The 24,111-nt window shown below is 41.5% G+C and overlaps 1 protein-coding gene across 2 annotated transcripts in view; it reads right to left on the bottom strand.

Moving 5' to 3' along the window:
• Positions 1-23,840, bottom strand: part of CIT (citron rho-interacting serine/threonine kinase) — a 180,839-nt gene extending 156,999 nt beyond the window's left edge. For both annotated transcript variants that reach the window (XM_004379026.1, XM_004379027.1), the window contains exons 1-4: positions 23,745-23,840; positions 17,884-18,025; positions 7,979-8,154; positions 5,083-5,184 (exon numbers count right to left, since the gene is read on the bottom strand). In XM_004379026.1, the coding sequence (XP_004379083.1) occupies positions 5,083-5,184; positions 7,979-8,154; positions 17,884-18,025; positions 23,745-23,840 (516 nt within the window). The remainder of the gene's footprint in view (positions 1-5,082; positions 5,185-7,978; positions 8,155-17,883; positions 18,026-23,744) is intronic.
• Between the last annotated feature and the right edge of the window lie 271 nt (positions 23,841-24,111).

The following is a 24,111-nucleotide window of genomic DNA, read 5'->3' as shown; positions in this document are numbered from 1 at the left end:
GAAGGGAGAGGGTTGACATGTTGTGGGGTTGTTAACCAATGTCATAAAACAATACGTGTACTACTGTTTCATGAGAAACTATTTGTTCTGTAAGCCTTCAACCTGAAGTACAATTAAAAAAAAAAAAAGAAAACTTCCAGCTACAACAGATCCAGATGGATTGAAGAGGGACTAGGACATGTGTTCTGGTTTTTTGTTGAGACTATACACAGCAAAACATACACCAATTCAACTGTTTCTGCATGTACAATTCAGTGACATTGATTACATTCTTCAAGTCCTGCCACCATTCTCACCTTCCTTTTCTGAGTTGTTCCTCCCCTGTTAACATGAACTCACTGTCCCCTAACGTTCCTATCTAATCTTTCGAATTGCTGCTGTGCAGCAGGAAGTCTTGAAGGGTCTTGGCAGGGGGATGACTCTGGCTGCAGTGTATAGGAGACCTGGGGAGAGGACAAGACAGATGGCAGGGAGAACACGCAGGAGGGTATCACAGTAATGCAGGCAGCAGAGAATGGCAACTGGAACTCACACAGTAGGAGCTGGATTGGAGAGGAGAGGCAGCTTTGGGAGATTTATCAGAGGTAGAATCCTACTTTTTCTTTTCATCGACTTAAACTGTATCTTTAATTAAACTGCATTTGCATTACAAATTAATCTTCAACTGTCAGGGGTGCTTACCGTGATAGGTGAGTTTCTCTAAACTTCAAAGGTTTAGTGATCGATAAGTGGTCAATAGGTAAATGGAATTTCAGTGTTTTACCATCCCAATATACATCTACAATCCCCTTATCTAGCAATAGGATGTGTTTCGAGACAAAAAAAATTTCAGATTTTAGAAAGGGAAAATGATTACATACTACGTAATACTCCCAGTAGGGTCTGGGACATCCCCCCAAAATCAAATGCATTCACTTTTGCAGCAAAATGTAGGAATAGTCGCACTAAAGGGAATGAATTAAGGTAGTTTGGGTCAGGTTTTGCCACAGACTGAGTTCAAGTCAGGTTTTAATGCCACATAAGGAACAAAAGAACTTCAGCTTTTCCAGAGCTCTGGGTATTTCAGAACTGCAGATAAGGGATGGTGGACTTATAATTTTATCTTAATTCCTATATTAAATGTGGATTTTTATATGAAAACTATACCCTTAGCAAGCATTTTACTCCAAAGTGCCAGGGTACTTGAGAAAAGAATGCAGACAAGGAAATAATTACAAAATCCCATCAGTAACACCCAACTGAGCTACTACAGAAGGGTGTAAAAATGTCATTGCACCCAGGTATCAATGTGCTAAGGCAACCAGAACTCCAGGAAATAGCTGTTTTAAGTTTTCCCATCTTGCAAGACGGAAGGTGAAAAAACTAAGGAGACAGTCATGAAGCTAAGAATGCTGGTGCCAATGCCAACAACCAGAGGGAAGCCCCACAGCCAAAAAGCCCAAGAAAAGGAAGTCTCGTGCAGCCAGGAGCTTGTCCTAGCCAGAGGTATCAGCAGATATTCCCAATCCACAAGGTATGTCCAAGCAGAAGTCAACAGCAGCAAAATCCATGTGTCCATTGTGACAAAGCCAGTTGGTGGTGAAAAGAACAGTGACATCAAAGTGGTTAAAACTCTCAAAATGCCCAGCTATTACTCTACTAAGATGCACTTTGAAAACTGCTGCGCCATGAAAATAAAACAACAAGTACAGTCAACGTGAAAGAAAACTGCAAGTGAGCATCACTCCTGGGGCCCTTCTGACCATCCTTACTGGCCACTATGGGGACAAGCAACAGTTTCTCTGAAACAATTGAGCAGTAGTTTGCCACATGTCACTGGACCACTAGTCCTCAACTGAGCTCCTTTACATAGAACCCAAGCAAAATTTGTCATTGTCATCTCTACCAAAATCGACCTTGATGGTGTGATAATCTCCAAGCATCTCAACAAGGATTACTTCCAAGAAGAAGCTACATGAGACTAAAACGTAAATAAATAGCAATCAAACCCATTGCCATCAAGTCGATTCTGACTCACAGTGACCCTATAGGACAGAGTAGAACCGCCCCATACGGTTTCCAAAGAGTGGCTGGTGGAGTCCAACTGCCGACCTTTTGGTTAGCAGCCAAGCTCTTAACCACTGTACCACCAGGGCTCCATGAAACTAGATATCAAGAAACTGAGCTCTTCAGCCCAGAGGAAGAGGAATGCCAGCTTACGGAGCAATGCAAGGCAGACCAGAACATGGTGGACTCTCAACTTTTAACAAAAACCAGAGCCCTTCCTAGCTCCAGATCTGCCCATGCTTCCTCCAAAATGAAGTTTATCCTCACAAGGTTGGTGTTCTACATTTCTTGCAGAGCTCTAATTAAAACATCCAAAACAGCAACAACAAACAAAAAAGACAAACCAAAAAGCCCCACTATTTCAAGGGAATTTTTCTGAGGGCTAATGGAGAAGCCTGTCAATGCATTCAAACAAGATGAGCTCCGCGAGATACAGAGAGCACGAGGCAGATGCCTCACTAGGCAGCAAACGTTCTAGCACATCGGTGACCCTAGAAACACCTCAAGGTCATATGTGAAGATGAGGGCTCACGCCCCAGGTCTCAAGAAAGCCAAGTTTCAAGAGCAATATTCAAGGAAAAGAATGTTTCAGGCCATGAACACACAGGCACAATGTGAACGTTCTGAAAGAAGCATGGGGCAGCGGAGGGCTAGCATGGCAACACACTCCTATGAGAACATCCTCTCTCAGAAGTCTGGGGTGGGGACTGGGGTCACTTCTCTATAGGCACTGGGTTCTCAACCCATATGATACCAAGGCATTCAAGCTGTTCATTCCAGGTCAGAAATACAGATGTCCCCAAGAAAATGCCTACTGGAAGTTCAAGACAAATGAAAATCTGTCTCTCACTTACCCTATTTCTTTATGTGGGCTTCTGTAAAAGTCTATCTTCACTCTAGGCAATGGGATAGTCTGGCTGTAAGGGCTAAATCAAGGGCCCTAGTGATGCAAAGGTTAAGAGCTCAGCTGCTAACCAAAACGTCAGCAGTTCGAACCCACCGTCACTCTGTGGGAGAAAAGACCTGGCAGTCTGCTCCCTGAAAAATTTCAGCCTAGGAAACCCTATGGGGCAGTTCTACTCTGTCCTATATAGGATCACTATGAGTCGGAATCGAATTGACTGCATACAACAACAACCAAACCAAATCCATTGCCATAGAGTCCATTTAGACTCACAGCAACCCTGTAGTAACAGGGTAGAAATGCCCCATAGGGTTTTCTAGGGCTGTAATCTTTACAGAAGTAGACTGCCACATCTTTCTTCAGCAGAGTGGCTACTAGGTTCAAACTGCAGGCCTTTCAGTTGCAGCCGAGCGCTTTAACCACTGCACCACGAGGTCTCCACAACAACAAGGGCTAAATCAGAAACAAAAACTATCTTGAACAAAAATTTTGTTAGTTAGGAAACTAAACCACCCAGAGGCTGAGCAAGGCCCCATAATGAACCTGAGGATTCTAAAAGTTACGCTACACACACGTCGGGAAAATCTATGCCATTGTTCACAAGGATGAGGCAAACCTGCGTGTAGTGATGTGGAAAAGATGTCCATGATAAATTGGTTTTTTTGTTTTGTTTTCTCTATTTTGGGTTTTTTTTCCTTTTCATTTACCAAGATAAATTGTTGAAAGGCAAAAAGCAAGTTGAAGAGCAAGGTAGAGAGTAACATATACCATTTTCACAAAAGAAACTATATACATTTGTTACACCTATAGATGCAGAGATATGTGTTCTGTTTGGCATAGTTGGGAGGCAGAAAGGACATGAAACCAATGACATTTGTTTCCCTAGGGGGAGGGATTAGAAAGGAAGGTAGAGGACTTTCCCTTTTATTTTATACATTTTTGAAGCACTTGCATTTTTTTTAATAACAAGCATGCATTGTTTCAATTTTTTTTAATTAAAGCAAGATTCTATTAAAGGCAATAACGGACTACGGTCATGGGTTGCTTGACATCCACGATACATTCTGTGAAATAGGACATTATGTGATTTCGACGTTGTGTGTTTGTCTAAAATCTATTGCTGTCAAGTTGATTCCGACTCATAGCAACCCTACAAGACAGAGTAGAACTGCCCTATAGGGTTTCTAAAGAGCAGCTGGTAGATTTGAACTGCTGACCTTTTGGTGAGCAGCCGAGCTCTTAACCACTGTGCCACCAGGGCTCTAGTTTATCTAAGGTTTCAAGAAATTCTTCTGCTGCCTTCACATCAGCATTTGCAGATTCACCACTCACTTTCAAATTACACAGTGAAAAACATTGTTCGAGGCGCTTGAACCACCTAGAGTTAGCACTAAACTCCGTATTGCAGTCTGGTTCTGCTTTTTCTTTAAGCATCTCTAACAAGCTTCCTGCCTTAGCAGTGATAGTCAGTGTCCTGAGAGGGATTCAATTTTCTGTTTGGTCCTGAATCCACGTCATTAGCAATTTCTCCACATCTGATATAGATCCCTCTCGCATTTTCATTAGCCTTGTAGCTATCAGTGTTGCTGATCCTTTAATAGCCTGGAGAATTTTTCTTTGTTTTTGAGGTCACATCCGCTATGTCCCGTTCTCTAATCACAGTGGTTAAGAGCTCCTCTGCTAACCAAAAGGTCAGCGGTTTGAATTCACCAGTCACTCCCTGGAAACCCTACAGGGCAGTTCTATTCTGTCCTATAGGGTCACTATGAGTTTGCAAAGACTCAATGGCAACAGGTTTTCTTTTTATTATTATTATAACATTATAGAACCATGGACATACATGCAGTCCGACGTTGCCTGAACACGTTACGTGGCACATGACTGTATTCCCAAATAAATGACTTCTCATTATTGCCCTTTAAGCCACAACCACAATATCCAACCATAAACTGTGACAAGTGGGTAGCCCTTAATCTTTAGAACAAGGAGACATCTGAAAGTCAGGAAAGTAACTGAATGAATGTGGAGGTGTTGTGGACCAAGTGGGCAAGAGCCACATTCCACGTGACAACTATGATATCTGAGTATGTCAGCACTAGATTAATTCCAGAGAGAGAGATGTAAAGGCTCACCAGATAAAGGCTATTTTTGTCCTGAAAGGCATACTGCAATTGGGGGATCCAAGGACTTGTGCTTCGAGATAGTATGTTCCGTTCTTCCTCAAAAAATGAGACCTGGGGGAAAAAGATATATTTTAGACAATTACAATAAAAAGAGCTACTGGTGGGGGGAAAAAAAAAAAAGCCCCTTCCTCTGTCTTTAAGCCTAAACTGATGTTTCTAGTTTTAAAAGAGCCATCACTTAGCCTGACATTCCACAAATCTGTCACTTGCCTACTTTGCTCACAATTTTTGCCAGATCCATGTATTACCTGTCCAGTTATTTACTTAACATCTTTAAAGTCAACTCACCTCCTTAAACTTAAATGCCTTGCTCTTCCTCTTCACCTCCTTTCCTAAATTCAGTCCTAATTAAGCAAACAGAACAAGGTGAGCATCTATGCCAGGTGGTAGGGAGAGGGAACCATGATGGCCCAGAACCATCTGTCAGGGCCCATGCAACATTTCTATAAACCGAAAAGTGCTCTAAAAAATAAAATCTACTATAAATGACATTATTGGGACAATTCGTGTAACTTGAATGGGGTCTAAGGGGTGCAGTGGTTAAGCGCTTGGCTGCTAACCGAAAGGTCAACAGTTCGAACCCACCAGCTGCTCCACAGGTGAAAAATGTGGCAATTTGCTCCTGTAAAGATTTACAGCCTTGGAAACCTAATGGGACAGTTCTACTCTGTCCCATAGGGTCGCTAAGAGTCGGAATCGACTCAACGGCAACGGGTTTGGTTTTGTGGGTGTAATGTATCGTTACTTTCCTGATTTTGATGGTTGGATTGTGGTTCTGTGGGAGAATGTCCTTGCAGGAAGTATTCAGAGGTAATCGGACATCAGTTTGGCAACTTATTTTTGAATGGTTCGGGAAAGAAGTTCTTTCTACTGTACTTACAACTCTTCTATAAATTGTGATTCTTTCAAAATTGAAATAAATAATTGTAAATATACCTTCCTTCCTTTAGTTCTAGCAATAATATCTGAGCACCTTCCACTCCTCTCTTCCATATTTTTGCAATGTCTTGTCATTTTTCCTTTCTATGATGTTGCTCACATTTCATTCCTAAATGCAGCCCACATCATTCTTGGACTCTGACTAGCAGCTTCCTGCCCTCCTTTGCCTCTCTAATGTGGGCCTCAAAAAAATCACTGGGTCCTCAGGGACCAGACTCTGATCCCAACCTCCTTCTTCAACAAGCCTAAGTGATCCCCAAATGCCTCACAAACGAAACTGGATTTCCAAAACACAATTCTTGGGGTTTCCTACCAATTACCCCTTCCACACCTGTGCAGATAAGAGTTACCATAGCAGGACTGACTGCTCCCCATGCAAAGTTCTGCTTGCAAGGTTGGCCCTTGGCTGGCACCCGGGAACCTGGAATTTGGGAGGGTTCCCACCATTCCCAGAACTGATGAGGGTGGCTCACTACACCTAAACGGTTTGTACAAACAATGTGGTTCATGCTCAACCTTTGCTTTCCTTCTGGTAGTCTAGAATTTGGGTACAGGCCAGACACGACCATCTCTCAATAAAAATCCTGGGCAATGAGTCTCTAATAAGCTTCTCTGGCTGGCCACATTTCACACACGTTGTCACAACTCATTGCTGGAGGAATTAAGCACGTCCTGTGTGACTCCATTGGGAGAGGACTTCTGGAAGCTTGCGCCTGGTTTCCCCCAGATTTTGCCCCATGTGCCTTCTTCCTTTGCTGATTGTGCTTCCATCCTTTCACAGTAACAAATCAACTATATGCTGAGTCATGTGAGTTCTCCTAGTGAATTATCGAACCCGGGGGTGGTCTTGGGGACTCCTGACACACCATCCAAATGTCCCCATTTCTCTCCATTCCCCAATCTATTTGTTCTAAGCCACTAGAAGATAAACAAAAAGTTATCTGCACGGCGTTGTTAACTCAAAACTCCAGAACTGTGGGCATGCTCCCACCACTTTTCTCTGCCCAGAACCTATTCCTCTCTCAGCTCTGTGAACCTTTCCTATCTGTACCTGACTCACAACACCCCTGTACATTCACATCTCTCTCCACACTCCACTGTTGGTGAATTTGCTAATTGCTCTCCCCTCTGTGATGCATTAGCTGGTTAAGCACCGCTTTACATATTTGCATTTTTCCTCCAATTTCCAAGGTATTTTTAAACCCCCAAGAGTAAGGGCCATGGATCTCTAGCTCCTTTTGTGGGCTTCCCACAGAGCCAGGTACATTATCAGGCCCATTATGTGCACTTGAATGTCTCTAGCTAATAAATTACTCTCTGAGCTTCAAGGCTGATGGTTATCTCTCTAGAAACATGGTAAATGAATTGCCATGTCTAGAAACAGCAGCCTTGTTTAAAAGAAAGAAAATACCATGGCCGAAAAGAAAACTTCTCACGTACTCTCAAATAAGCAACCAGCCACATAACAAACAATTATGTTTAATTTCTTCAAAGGCCTGTTTTAACAACAAATACACATATCCACAACACAAACATATAAAGGGTGTACCAAAGCAAACACTATCTTGCTCACCCTACCATAAGCATATCCCTGAATCCCCAGCTGACGGTGGTGAAAGATCATCTTAAATTCATTAGTTAAAAGGCCAAGTTGGTTCTGAAATAAAACACAACTATAGATACATGATAAAGACATCAAGGGGAACTTGTAAGCCTTCAAAATTAGCCAGTATCAATTCAAGAAGAAGAGTGGAGAACACAAGAGACCTTTCTCCCCATGTAACTGTCATTAACTATAAAGTCATAGAGGGAAACCTGCTTACTGATCCCAGATGCAACCCAGTGGATTACTGTCTCTGCAATGAACACTCTAGAACAAAAGGGCATGATGTTGAAAAGCTCCTACCTGCTCCTGGGCCAACAAGGCCTTCTTCTTCATCACTTTCATGGCATAGATGTCCCCTGTGGCTTTCTCTCTGACCACGTGCACATCAGCAAAATGACCACAACCTACAAGACTTCTGACTTCAAAGTCCTTTGCAGAAGGCTGGAGCTCCTGTAACTCGGCTATGGTGTCGGAATCTGCAAAAGAGGAAAGAGTTACTCCCAGGTACACAAGGTGCTTCAAATAGATGCATCTTTATGAAAGCAAAAAGAGAGAGAGAAATGTTCTTACGTCTTCCCTCACTGTCAAAAGACATTTAGTCACTTTCTCATTCCATCATGAATAATTATAAGCACAAAAGTGTTTTTTATGTTAAGTTAAAATTCAGGGCTCCAGAATTTCCAAAGTACAGTTTCCATGGTAGCTGTAATTCGAATCCTGTAGACTTAGAAAATGGGGGGAAGACACAAATTGTGCTTTTCTTCCTCTCTGATCGTTGCAGGGCAATGTTTATTTAGTCAAACACACTTACGAGCATTTAAACCAATATATAATGTGATGTATACAACATGAGTCCTATCTCAGTCAACTTCAGAGCTAATTCCAGATCATTCCACTCTGACTGCTTGGGCTCTGCTCAGTTGTATCCCACTAGCCCAAATTTTAGCTTCCAAGGATTGCATCAGTAATAGTAATGTCTTCTTTGCCTTAATATCTGGCAGTGCTAAATAAAAAAAGGGGGGGGGCGGGGAGCTTTAGTCGAAGGAATCAAATGGTGCCTCTGCAGGGCTAACATGCCCCATGTCTAGACAGTTTGCAACTACCTTTTTCTTAACATACCGTCTTATTCTTTTTCCAAGTCCAGTATCTCAATCATAGCTCCTCAATGTCTGAAGTATGAACTAAATGGATGGCAAATTTGGAAACTAGCATAACATTTATTAACATTCTAAATGCACTACACTGGGCATCACTGGATGTGCAACGACTCTAAGACCAGCAAGAATGGAGGGGAATGGGGAGAGGTTGCTTAATGGGCTTTACTTTGAAGTGATGAACATGTGTCAGAACTACGTAAATAGAGGTGATTGGCTGCACAACATTATGAACGTGCTACATGCCACTGAATTGTTCATTTTACAATTGTTAATTTTGTTATGTGAATTTCACCTCAATAAATTATTTTAAAAAGAAAGAAAAGAAAGGAGGGGAATAGAAGTGATTAACCAAAAATTCATTCCTATACTTTACAGGGAGGGGAACTGCATCTTAAAGGGGTTACACTCCGAAAGAAGACAAGAAACCCATATAACCAAAGTTATCCTGGGGAATCTCTCGGAAAGGTGCCACACTGAAGACCAAGAGACGTTTTGAAATCCCATATGGAGACTGGAATTTTCTCAGCACTGGAGCAGATCACCATCTCAAAGGCTAAGCCCATTGCTTTCAAGTCAATTCCAACTCATAGCAACCCTGTAAGGACACAGTAGAACTGCCCCCATAGAGTTTCCAAGGAGCAGCTGGTGGACTCGAACTGCCAACCTTTTGGTTAGCATCCAAGCACTTAACCACTACGCCACCAGGATCGCAGTGGTTAGACACCAGATAAAGTTAGGCAATATGTTCTAGAATCACAGTCAGCTTGGCAAGTTGTTCACACAATGAGAGGGGCTGAGTCCAACAAAGGGAAAAGTCATTTCATACTCACCCACAGTCACTGAGTGGAATAACGATGAATTGCCAATGCAATTTTCATTGTTACTACCCGTCTACACACTTTTTTTTTGTTGCATGAGTGGAGCTGAAGTCACTTGAATCAAAGACATAAATGATGGACTCCACTGTATGAGGAGTCTTCCCACCCACAGACCACATCTCTAACTCGAGTCATCCTGAAAACGCCCTCCCTTGGATCCTTGGGGAATCAGGCAAGAGTAGTGGGTGGAGTCACACAAATTAATCGTGACCACTGTAAACACAGTGCCTACATGGAGAATTCCTCAGAAGCAAAACTGAAAACCACACGGTATTTTCCTTTTACCCTGTCAATGCTGTGCCAAATTCTGTCTTTCTTCTCTGTCCCCTTCCAAGTTTCTTTCAAGTATTTGAGTTTTGAATTGTAATTCCCCAAATATGCTAGCTTGCAACTTTCTGGGTTGAACCCAATTTCATACTGCTCACACACAAGGCCAACTTCTCTTAATTCTCTATTAGGCCTTGGGCCCCGAAGGTGCTTATGGCGTTGTCCAACTTAATAACTCCGGGTCTGTCACCAGGATCACCTAGATCTCAACCATACAAGTAGGCAAGCTGCATTATCAGCAAAAATGCCACAACACCCCTCAGAATTCTGAGAAACCATTCCAAATCTCAATTTCTTTATCCAGAGGCTTTGGCATATTAAGGTGAACAGGTAAGACGCTAAGTTCAAGCCTACAGCTATTAAAAAAAAAAAAAAAAAAAATGGCCACAATAGATAGACCGTGACAGAATGGGAGAAAAATGTGGAACAGAATGTCATATTTCAAAAAAAACCAGACTTACTAGACTTGCTGAGACTGGAAGACTTCCCGAGGCTACAGTCCTGAGATACTCTTTAAACCCTGAAATGAAACTAGCCCGAGGTCACCTTTTAGCTAAATAACAGATTGGCTCACAAAATAAATATCACTCATCAGTATTCCACTCCTTTAAAAAACCATCTACATGAGACCAAACATTCAACAATTTCTTTAAAACAAAGATGAGAATGCAAGGGGGCAGGGAAAGTAGATTAATGGAAATAGAACAACCAGAACTAAAATAATGAGAATGTTCACGAATTGTGAAGAAAGTAACCAACGTCGCTGAACGATTTGTGTAAAAATTGTTGAATGGGAACCTAAACTGCTGTGTAAAGCTTCACCAAAAACACAGTATTATTAAAAACAAAATACTTCACAACTTCTCTACATACTAGAAGCTTCTGTGACCCCAAAACCACATCAACCTTCCTCCCTGTGTACTTTTAATTATAGCACTTATGGGCTCAGTGATGAAGAATTGTCAGTGCAATTTTAATTATTACCCCTCTATACGCTTTTTTTTGTTGCACAGGCAGAGCTGAATTCACTTGAATTAAAGACACATACGATGGACTCCACTGTACTTAGAGTCTTCCCACCCACAAATCACGTCTCATACTTCAGACAGTCATCTTGAAAACACCTTCTCTTGGACCCTTGGGGTACTGAATATTGAGGTGGAGACAAAGACTCAAGGCACTATAATGAAAATGCAGTCAAATAACCCTTTTGTCAGATAAACATTTGGACCTGGGAGGCAAACGCCAACACAGCTGAGTCTATGGCTTCCATTTTTTGAAACTCAGTAATCCAACATTTTAACTTCTAGGAATTCACCTTTCAGAGAAACACAACACATGTGCTTAAGAAACATACATACAAGGATGCCCATGAGGAGCACTGTTTGCAATAGAAAAATGATCAGAAAGTCCATCAACAGGAAAGTGGAAACAACCTATAAGGCCATCCACATAAAGGAATATTAGATAGATAGCTGCCGTCAAGTTGACTCCAACACATAGCAACCCTTCGTACGACAGAATGAAATGTTTTCCAGTCCTGAGTCATCCACACGATCACTGGCGTATTCATGGTGATCATGCCACTAATGTGCGGCTACTGTGCCAATCCACCTCACGAAGAGTCTCCTTTGCCCTCACTGGTCCTCTGTTTCACCAAACGTGATGTCTTCCCCCAGCAATGAATCCCTCCTGGTGATGTGTCTAAATCAAATAAGTCAGACAATGTTCTGCTGTGATCCATAAGGTTTTCACTGGCTGATTTTTGGGTAGGTAACCAGGACTTTCTTCCTTGTCTGTCTTAGTCTGGAAGCTCCACTGAAATCTGTCCATCATGGGTGACCCTGCCGGTATTTGAAATACCAGTGGCAGAGCTTCCAGTACCATAGCAACATGTAAGCCACCACAGTGCAACCAACTGACAGACGGGATGTAGAAAGATTATTAAGCACACATTAAAAAGAATAAGGTAGTTCAGTCTTCACTAGGATGTATATTTTTGACTATTTTGATCATTATTGTACCTAAAATGAAACCTGGCACATACTAAATGGTCAATAAATATTTGTCAGGGAAATATATTGCTAAGTGAGCAAAGCTAGTGGCAAAACGTTACACACTTACGATCAATTTTATATAAAATTAAAAAAGAATAATGTTAGAACATGCACGGAAAAGGGTCAATAACTGCTGGAGCTAGTTGAAGAGTATATAGGGGTTCCTTATACTATTCTCTTTACCTTTGGATATATTTAGAAATTTCCATAATAATTTTTTTTTTTTAGCACAGGAAAACGATGGAATGCTATGCACCAAACTGTTGACAATGGCAGTCTCTGAAGGGTAGAATTCTGATGGTTGATCTTTTATATTTAACTTTGCATTATGTTTGCAACTAGGAAAAAAAAAAAAAACTTTCTGTTTAAAAAAAAAAAAAAAAAAGTAATCCCATAGGAAAAAAAAAGCCCATTACCATTGCGTCGTTTCCAATTCATAGCAACCCGTAGAGCACAGGGTAGAACTACCCTGTAGGGTTTCCCAGGCTACAAATCTTTATGGAAGCAGACTGTCACATCTTTCTCCCATGGAGCAGCTGGTAGGTTTGAACTGCCAACCTTATGGTTAGCAGTCTAACGCTTAGCCACTGCACCACCAGGGCTCCTTTAAAGTTATCATTTGCCCATCAACATTAAAGTTGTAAACATACAGAAGCTTTTGCCTACAGTGAATGTAGCTGAAAGAAGGCAGAATTCTAGCTACTCTGTCAAATCGCCAAGGGCTCAGCTTTGACAACTACCAACATTTCTCTGTGCATGTTTTAATATCACACCTGTTGTTTATTTTTACACAAATTATATCATACTGTGCTTAATGTCTTGCCACTTATTTTGTTCACATAAGAATATATCCATTCAAGAAAGATACATTCAACACCTACTATGTACCAGACACTGTTTTAAACCAGTTGTCTTTGAGTCAATTCCAACTCAGGGCTACCCCATGTGTGTCAGAGTAGAACTGTGCTTCATAGGATTTTCAGTGGCTGATTTTTTGGAAATAGATCACCAGGTTTTTCTTTCAAGGTGCCTCTAGATGAACGTGAACCTCCATCCTTTTTGTTAGCAGTTGAGCGCATCAATAGTTTGAACCACCCAGGGACTCTGACACTGTTTCAGGCACTGGGAATATAACTGTGTAAGAAAGACAAAAATCCTTTCCCTGGTTCCCATGTGCTAGTCCCCTTCCTTCCCACAGCTTAAACTGAAGGGCATTTCTGCCTGAAGCACTGCTTCAGGGCTATACTCTGTCCCATTTCCTCCAAAAATCCCAAAGAAAATATCCAGGCCCTACGGGGAAACTCAAGAAACTTGGGCAGTAGCAGCTGTAAAACTCTTCTTCACATGGAAAAACAAAGCTTATGTTACACAACAGAAACTCAAAAATGAAAACAACTAATGTAGTTAGTTTCCCAGCCTCTCAACCACACTCCCTGGGAAGCCACTTCAAAGGCATGAAACAGTTCTCTGGAAGGGAGTTCTGTTAAAAAGTCTACATTCCACTATGCCTAGCCTCCTGGTTACTGAATGATTCCAGAAGATGCAATGCTTTTAAGTAAACAGAGGGCAGTCTCAAGACTAAAGAAGGTACCTGTGGATGGTTCCTTAAACATACAATTTCTCTTTCCCTCCCGTCCTCCCACTTGAGAATTTAAATAATTAAGAAACTAAGATGGGAGATTACTCAAATACGGTCAAATATCTCAAGTGCATTTTAAAGTTAAAGAGAATTAACAATTCACTAAATGTTGTTGAGGTTTATGCTTATAATTATTGGGTAACATTTATTGAGGGTCTCCTATATGCTAGGTAACATGCTTGGTCTGGGCATTAAGTCATTCAATCCTCAGACAGTGTTGAGGTTTACAGTTATTATTACGGATTAACACTTATTGAGGGTCTACTATGTACCAGTAGATGTAGATTATCCCAATTTTACAGATGAGGAAACTGAGAACTAATAAGGTTTGCATAATGAACATAAGCTGACTTTGCCTACTGTCTTAGTTATCTAGTGCTGCTATAACGGAAATATCACAAGTAGGTGGCTTTCACAAACAGAAATTTATTCTCTCACACTTTAGAAGGCTAGAAGTCTGAATTCAGGGCACCAGCTCTAGGAGAAGGCTTTCTCTTTTCGTCAGCTCAGGGTAAGGTCCTTGTCTCCTTGCAACATCTGTGGCCCAGCGTTCCTTGGAGATATCCATGAGTCTTGGCATCAATCTTCCCATCTCTGGGGAGTTCTCAGCTCAGGGACCCTGAGTCCAAAGGATGCGCTCTGCTCCCAGCTCTTCTTCTTTGGTGGTAGTGACATCCCTGCCCTCTTTGCTCACATCTCTCTCCTTTTATCTCTTGTAAGATAAAAGGTGTGACTCAAGCAACGGTGTGACTTGAGTAAGGATGTGACTTAAGACACACACATTGATCCTACCTCATTAACATACAGAGGTTAGGATTTATAACATATCAAAAAACAGGGGATAATTACATCAGATCACAGAAGAGAGGACAACCACACAATACTGGGAATCATGGACTAGCCAAGTTGACATACATTTTGGGGGGAAACAATTCAATCCATGACAACTACTCAGCACCGCTACCTCCTTTGAGTAACTTCACGTCCTCTATTTCATGAGATCCCGTTAATCACTGTGCCCTGACTCCTCTGGGCACCTAGATAAGACCAATCATAACACTTACCTCCCAGTCCAGTGATTGGTCAAGGGATGGGCAAATGACCCAAAGCAAACCCAATCAGAATCTTTCCTAGGATTAAATATAGATAATGGGAGAAAAAAAGTTGTGCTAGCAGTAGCCATTCAAGTTGCAACAATTGGTCTCTATCCACCTGAAGCAACAGAGGAAGAAGAGTCAGGAATAGGAAGAGGAAATGGAATGTGCAGCTAATTGCCTCCATGAACAACTGTCTCCTTTGCCATGAGACCAGAAGAATTAGATGGTGCCTGGCTAACATTACTGAACATTTTGATCAAAGATTCAATAGAAGAATCCTGATCAAAAGGGGTAAAATACAGAACAGAATTTCAAATTCTCATGGAATCCAAACTTTCTCGAGCCATGGAGGCTGGATGAATTCCCAAAACTATTGCCCTGAGATAATCTTTAAACCTTAAACCAAAAATATATCCTAAAATCTTCTTAAAACCAAAAAATAGTTAAACTTAACTAGTAAAGAAAGTCTGCCTTAAGCATTCTGCTCTTTTGAGATCTATCTATATGGGCTCAAACTGACAATAGCAACTTGAAAGATTAGACAGGAAACTTAGCGGGCAGTGAGTTTATGTTAATGGACAAGGAACAGCTCAGAAAAGGAGGGCAAGAATGGTTGCACAACTCAAAGAATGTAATCAATTTCAATGAATTGTACATGCAGAAATTATTATGTATATAGTGTATATATATAGTGTATGTTCTGTTATGTATATTTTCAACAGCAACAAAAATTTAAAAAACTATTTTAAAAAATTACTTGACAGAAGACTAAATTCATCATGTCCATAAATATGTATAAATATTAAAAAAAAAAATGTGGTGGGTGTGATAGGCAATCTCCAAAGATGGTGCCCAATGACCCATGCCTCCCTGAATTCATACCCTTAAATAGTTCCCTCCCACATGGAATCTGGGCTGGACTTATGACTCACTTCAAACAATAGAATCCAGCCAAAGAAATCCTGTCTCTTCTAGGCTTAAGCCCTAAGAAAGCCTGGCAGCTTCCACTTTTGTGCTTTGAAAAACCCTGAGCTGCCATATAGGAAGTCTACCTACCCTGCTGAAGAGACCATATAGATCAGAGATCAGCAGACTTTTTTTGTAAGGGCCAGACAGCAAATATTTTAGGCTTTGCAGGTCATATGATCTCTGCTGCAGCTACTCAAGACTGCCACCGTAGCTCAAACACAGCAATAGATAAGACATAAACAAATGAGCTGTGTTCCACTAAAACCTTGTTTATAAAACAGGCATCTGAGGCTGTAGTTTGCTGACCCTCGAGGTACAGAAACCACGCAGAGAAGCCATGTGGAGAGCAAGAGGCCCTGAGACTTCATGGAGAGAAAGAGGGGCCCAGCCTTCCTGGAGTCTCAACCGAGCCCAGCCTTCCAGCCAAGGTGCCAAACCTGTGAGTGAGCTATCTTGCACATTCGAGCCCAGGCGACCTCCAGATGATTGCAATCTCTCAACCTCACATGCAGCAGGAGCCACCAGCTGAGTTCAGGCAACCCACAGAATTATGACTGTTGTTTGGAGCCACTAAATTTTAGAGTGATTGGTTACACAGCAAGTTTGTATAAGACAAGGTTTCTCAACCTCAACACTACTGACATTTTGGGCCAGATTATTCTGTATTGCAGGGGGATGTCCTGTATATTTGGAAACCCTGGTGGCGTAGTGGTTAAGAGTTCAGCTGCTAACCAAAAGGTCGGCAGTTCAAATCTACCAGGCACTCCTTGGAAACTCTATGGAGCAGCTCTACTCTGTCCTATAGGGTCGCTATGAGTCAGAATCAACTCGATGGCAATGGGGTTTTATAGTCCTGTGTATTGGAGCCCTGGTGGCACAGTGGTTAAGAGTTTGGCTGCTAACCAAAGGTCAGCAGTTCAAATTCACCAACTGCTCCTTGGAAACCTTACTCTGTCCTATAGGGTCACTATGAGACAGAATTGACTCAACGGTAACGGGTTTGGTTTTTGGTTTGGTCCTGTGTATTGCAGGATGTTTACCAGCATCCTTGGTCTCCACTAACTAAGCTAGTAGCACCACCCCACCAAGTTATGACAACTAAAAATGTCTCCAGGCATTGCCAAATGACCCTGTGGGACAAAATCACTCCCAGTTGAAAACCACCAGAAAAAGGTAAAAGAGTATGAAGCTGGGGCACCAGAAGCCAACTTCCCCGCCCTGTGGAAGTTAAGCAAAGTCAAGAACAGGGTGATGGCAGGGCCACATTATGACTTGCATAGGCCCTGGGCCGTTTTGCCTTTATGGGCCCCTTCCATTAAAAAACAGTATCAAAAGTTATATTTTATGACTACATCAGTAAAAAAGATGAATATAATCCATGTGTTATTATATTCATTTTTTCTTATTATTTTAAAATAAATTAAATTCATTAAAATAAATTAAATTCATTAAAAATAAATATCATGGGCCCTAGGCTCTGTGCCTACTGCACCTAACAGCTAACTCCGCCCTGGGTGAGGGTAGGGATTAGGGCCAAGGACAACATCATTTAAATCCCTAGAACCAGCCAGGTCTGCAGCTTGATCCACCCATGGATTTCCCAGTTTAATGAGCCAAAAATTCACTTTTTTTCCTAAGCTAGTTTGAGGTAAGGAGCCCTGGTGGCTCAATGGTTAAGCGCTTGGCTGCTAACCAAAAGGTCGGCAGTTCAAACTCACCAGCCACTCAGCAGGAGAAAGATGTGGCAATTTGCTTTCATAAAGATTTACAGCCTTGGAAACCATGTGGGGCAGTTCTACTCTGTCCTATAGGGTTGTTATGAGTCGGAATTGACTCGATGGCAACGGGTTTGATTTTTGGGTTTTAGTTTGAGGTAGGTTTCCGTCCCTTGCAACCAAGCAGCCCAACTCAGCCAGTCTCCCAACTAACTACACCTGATGGAGCCTGAACTTCCACCTGGGTTTGTCTTACTCTAGAGCAGAGTTCTTGCCCATAGCCACCAACCACTAACTCATTCTGCCTCCAGTATCTTTCTAGTTTTTTCTAGCAGTAGTTTTCAATACAAAGTTCCCCAAACTTACACTTCCGGACAAAGTTGCTCACATGCTTAATCTTCATCAGAGCAGGCTGACTGCATTCTTCAAAGAAAACAAAGAGGGCATCTAATATCCCTTCTCGGGAAAGAGGAGACATCTGCTGTTGAGTCATAAAGGGAGGTTTCCCCTAAAAACAGAAAACAGCAGATGGAGACACTGTCAATAATGAAAAGCTTTGATCAATAACAACCACGCAGAGTAAATTACAAACCGCCAGCTCCAGTGACTGCTCACGACACACGCCAACATCACAATTCTGGGGCTTTATTTTTTAAAGCAACGTCAATTGACAGTCATTAAGTTATCACTAGTACAGTTCCATTACTGCAAATTTCTTTCACCAGCACCTGGGAAGAAAAACTTCACAACCATGCCATTAATAAGAAAAGGCCCTTTATTCTTGACTGTTGAGGCTCGTGAGAACATTCACTCCACTGGTTATGAAATATTTTCATGTCTCGACAACAGGAAACGTTTATCACATCTATCATGTGTGCCCAGAAGTTTGTCAATATAATTTCAGTTCCTTTAATTTATTCTGATAGTCTAGAGTAGTGTAAATGTAGTAACTATCATAAAGCATGATCTAGAACAGTTAAAAACTAGCAAATTGTAACTTGCCCACAGACATGTTTTGTTTGACCCATAGTGTCTGAAATACAGGTATCTAAAACCAAACCAAACTCATTGCCATCAGTCAATTCCAACTCATAGGGACCCTACGGGACAGATTAGAACTGCCCTGTAGGGTTTCCAAGGAGCAGCTGGTGGATTCAAACTGCGAGCCTCTTGGTTAGCAGCCATAGCTCTTAACCACTACACCACCAGGGCTATGAAATACAGGTAGTCCCAGACTTACAATGTATTCGAATTACGACGAACTGCTTATGACCATCTATTTTTTTTTGTTTGTTTTTTGTGCATCTTATTGCTAGTAATATGTACTACATACAATGCTGCAGCACATAATTTGTTGATGTTCTCATTCTCAGATGTTCACTCACAGATGTTCAAAGATCAGATTTATAAAGATACTGATAATAAAAGTCAATAATTATGAAAAAAAAAAACCAGGTCAGAACTGACCTATGAAAGAGTCGTCAGAATGGAACCCCGTTGTAAACTGGGGACGACCTGTAGTTTGAATTATCTGCCAATATTATAAAATTGGAGATTTAACATAAAAATTGGGATTTCTGACTTTTCTTGAAAAACTGGAGGATGGTGCAATATTGGGTCCACATTCCTACCTGGTAAGGAACCCTGGTGGCACAACAGTAAGTGCTCAGCTGCTAACCAAAAAGTTGGCAGTTCGAACCCACCCAGTGGCTCCATGGAAGAAGGACCTAGCGATCTGCTCCCGTAAAGATCATAGTTTAGAAAACCCTATGGGGCAGTTCTACTCAATGGCACCTAACAAGTAACGCTGCCCCTCTAGGTGGCAAGTGTGTTCTGCAGTACACCATAAGCCTGACTCAAGTCCTCCACCTAGTCCACTTGATTCATTTATACTCACTGCCTGGCCCTCAAAGGCATGAGTTTGCAACCCCTGCCCTAAGGCAATGGTTCTCATAAGCCAAGCCATGGATTGTGTAAAGGTCTCCCTGCATGGATGGCTACCAACAATCCCTCCATCCCTATATGCACATGCCACTCTTCTCATCAAGAGCTGGAGTCTATTTCCCCTTCCCTTGAACCTATGTCCTTGTGACTCAATTCAACCAACAGAATGTGACACAAGTAACATTGTGCCAGTTCTGGGTAGAACCCTTAAGAAGTCTGGCAGCTTCTGCTTTGCTCTTTTGGGAAACCAGACACCATACAAAGAAGTTTGGCCTACACCACAGGTCAGCAAACTATGGCCAGCCCATGAGTCATTTCTGGCCCACTACCTGTTTTTAGAAATAAAGTTTTATTGGAACACAGCCACACCCATTCATTCATATGTTATCTATGGCTGCTTTGATGCTACAATGGCAGAGCTGAGTAGCTGCAACAGAGACCATATTGTCCACAAAGCCTACAGTATTTACTGTTTACAGAAAAAATTTACAACCCGTTGGCTTGACTACTGAGTGATAAAAGACCTTGTCTTAGTCATCTAGTGCTGCTCTAACAGAAATACCACAAGTGAATGGCTTTAACAAAGAGACATTTATTTTCTCACAGTCTAGTAGGCTACAAGTCCAAATTCAGGGTGTCAGCTCCAGGGGAAGGCTTTCTCTCTCTGTAGGCTCTGGAGGAAGGTCCTCATAGTCATCAATCATCCCCCAGACTAGGAGATTCTCTGCACAGGAACCTTGGGTCCAAAGGACGCACTCTGCTCCTGATGCTTCTTTCTTAGTGGTATGAGGTGCCCTCTCTCTGCTTGCTTCCTTTTCCTTTTATCTCTTGGGAGATAAAAGGTGATGCAGACCACACCCCAGGGAAACTCCCTTTACATTGGATCAGGGATATGACCTGGGTAACGGTGGTGTTACAATCCCCAATCCTCTTTAACGTAAAATTAAAATCACAAAATGGAGGATAACCACACAACACTGGGAATTCGTGGCCTAGCCAAATTGATACATACGGTTTTGGGGGGACACAATTCAATCCATGACAGACCTCATGGAAAGAGGCCATGCGGAGAAGCACTGAGACACCTCAGCCAGCAGTCAGCACCCAGATGTTCTAGCCCCAGCCAAGTTCCCAGCTGATTGTGGCCCCTGAGTGACCTCAGCTGATTTCCACAGAGTAGAGCAGAAGAACCTCCCAGATGAGTTCAGCTAATCCACGGAATCATAGGAAAAAAATGAGTCATTGTTGCCTTAAACCACTAAACTTGGTAGTGGTTTGTTATGCTGCACTAGATGACAGACAGACCACATTTGAATCACCTAGAGAACTTATTAAACACACACACACACACGCACAGATTCTCTGGTCCTACCTATGGAATTAGAGCTTTCCACATTGTAGCTTAGACTCTTTTATTAACAAGCTTCTCAAGAGAGTCAGACCTTAGCTAGGTTTGGAAACCACAAGGGTCACAAGGCCACCTTATCAATCACTTGAGTCACAGTTCTGCTACTAACACATGAAAATAACAAGATTGTTTCCGCTGCTTCTTCAATGAGTTTAGACCGACTAGAGCAGCAGTTCAGAAATACATACTGATTCTAAACAAAGTTTAACAGTCTGCAGTGAAATGAGAAAAAAAGAAGCACCACATGATGACTTTTTTTATAAAAGCTAAATGTCTTCAAATGTGGGCATGATCCATTATTCGGAGATTGTGCACCCCTCTCTTGGTTTTCTTAAAATGTCCTTTCTTTACAAAATAAAGAAGACAATAGGTTTTTCTTTTTACCTGTTTGTTTTTACATCTATACTTAGCAAAATAAAAAGTTGGCAAACTTGTGTTGGCCCAGCAGGTTTGTAAAATTTTGCTGGCTGAAAAAATCTGAAAGTCTGCCAACCACTGGCCTAGAATTTACTGGAAAGTAGAAGGAAAAGAGACAAACTGAGTCCCAGGCTAATGTATTGTTTGCCTGAATGGAAAACAAAGATGCTACTATGTCTAAACCTCATTAAAATGGCACTGCATGGAAACAGAAACAGTATCCTTAGATATTTACACAAGGCAAACATTAGGTGTACACTACACTTCTAAATAACAGCTTGCCTGGGAGGGGAAGGAAACTCATCATTAAAGAGAGAAGAATTAATATCAGACAAAATAGACTTTAAGTCAACATCTGTTATAAGAGACAAAGAAGGACATTATGTAATGATAAAAGGGGTCAATTCATCAAGAAGATACAACAATAATAAATATATACGCATCTAACACTGTTGTTGTTGTTGTTAGGTGCCGTTGAGTCGGTTTCAACTCATGGCCACCCTATGTACAACAGAACAAAACACTGCCTGGTCCTGTGTGATCCTCATGATCGTTGTTATGCTTGGGCCCACTGTTGCAGCCACTGTGTCAATCCGTCTCCTTGAGGGTCTTCTTCTGTTTCACTGACCCTCTACCAGGCATGATGTCCTTCTCCAAGGACTGGTCCTTCCTGTTAACACGTCCAAAGTATGTGAGACAAAGTCTCGCAATCCTCACTTCTAAGGAGAATTCTGGCTGTACTACTTCCAAGACAGATTTGTTCATTCTTTTGGCAGTCCATGGTATATTCGATATTCTTTGCCAATACCATAATTCAAAGGCATCAATTCTTCTTTTGTCTTCCCTATTCATTGCCCAACTTTCACATGCATATGAGGTGACTGAAAACATCATGGCTTGGGTCAGGCACATCTAACACTAGAGCCTACAGATATATTAAGCAAACTCTAACAAAGTTGAAGAAAAAAACAGACCTGTAATATCAGTAGGACATGTCAATACACCACTTTCAACCACAGACAGAACATCTAGAAAGATCAGCATTGATATAGAGAACTTGAAAGAGACAAATTGGGGGTTTATCCTCAAACACTGTGGCTATAATGGCATGTGAATAGAAGAGTCACTAAATAAGCTCTGACATACTCTGGCAGTGTGGTTCAGTGGTTACATGCCCAGGCTTTGGGATCAGGCTGGCTGACGTGGGTAAGGACGAATGATCTTGGGCAAGTCCTTGCCTCTCTCTATGCCTCAGTCTCCTCCTATTTAAAATGTAAATGAGAATAGTCCCTACCTCAGTTATGAGGCTGAACCAAGATGATAGGGAACATGCTTGCCTCTGTGCCTGGCACACTGGAAGCCTTTAATAGCTATTACATACTCTGTACATAAGAAGCACAAAATAAATGATAGCAATGAGCAATTGTTTTCCAATAACTCGGAGAAGTTTGGGAATAAAATGATAAAGGGGCTAAAAGGTAGTGGTGCTCCGGGCAGCTAAGATTGGGGACAGACTGTGAAAAATATGTCACGATTTAAACTGATGATGGAAATGGTCCCCATAGAACAACCTAAGCTCTTCAATTCGTTCCCACTCTAATCTATTTGAACATTCCCCAATACCAATATTTTGAAAAATATTTTATCAAAAACACATTACTATTTATCATTACACAGGTACCCTACAAAAATACTTTACTAAACATAGTTACTACTAAGTAAACAGAAATTTATTATTACAACTAATATTATTTCCGCACTTAGTATTAACAATAGCTACCTGTAGGGTCGCTATTAGTCGGAATCGACTCGACGGCATACAACAAGCACCACTTATAAATGAGCTTACCAAGAGCCAGGCACAAATCTTTATAAGGCTTATCTCATTTAATCCTCACAACAGCCCTGTGAACTACATAGGTGCTATAACTTCTATATTAAAGAGTAGCAAATGGGTTCAGAAAAGATAAATGACTTACCAAAAGTAACATAGCCAATTACTAAGGTCAGGATTCAAACCCAAATCTTCACCGCTATCTACATATGGCCCCCCTGACTTGCGAATATATACACACGTTAAACAAAGAGTTCTATTTCAACGGTGTCCAGCTTTACCCGAAACAAAAGAATTACAAGTCTACTTGGAAATAATCTCGTGACCTTAAGTTTTAAAGTTAGAATTAAACTTTCCAGGTGATGGAAATGTTCATCTTGAAAGAGAAGTGGGTTATACAGGTGTGTGCATAAACCTTTTTTTTTTTTTAATCTAAAAAGTAAACATACCTTGAATGAAAAAGAAATAAGATTAGGTACAAAGCACCAAATAGGATTTCTCCCAGAATATTTTTTTCTCTCCTAGAATACCAGCTTCAATCCTATAATAAAAGCAAAGGCAAGTGACAAGGAACTGCTAAGGACACAAACACAAGTGAGCAAAGTTGGCAGGGCAGCCGGTTACCTGAAAGAAAAGATTCAGCTTGGAGGCCCGGCTGGCAATGGGTTCAGTAGCACCGGCGTCCAGTGCACTCCGCGTTCCATACTTGAACTTCAACATCTCTCCACTGCTGCTGAAGAGGGGTTGGAAAAGTCCAACTGTGTACTGACAATCTCTAAGCCACCTGCTGTTTTGAGTAGGAAGGGCTTTAGAGACCTCGATCTCCCTCAAGAAATCAGGGACAGGGCAGTGGAAATCGGACACTGTCTTGGCCTTAGGAAGCTCAGTCTGGTGATGAAGATTAACAACAAGATTTTAACTCATTGTAACAACAGGTGATACACTTATCTCAGTATGTATCATCAGTATTTATCATCTGCCTCCCTTAGAA

The sequence above is a fragment of the Trichechus manatus genome, unplaced genomic scaffold (assembly GCF_000243295.1).
Source record: "Trichechus manatus latirostris isolate Lorelei unplaced genomic scaffold, TriManLat1.0 scaffold00061, whole genome shotgun sequence".
NCBI lineage: Eukaryota > Metazoa > Chordata > Mammalia > Sirenia > Trichechidae > Trichechus > Trichechus manatus.
The sequence above is the reverse complement of the archived record's forward strand: the minus strand, read 5'-3'. Positions and strand labels throughout refer to the sequence as shown.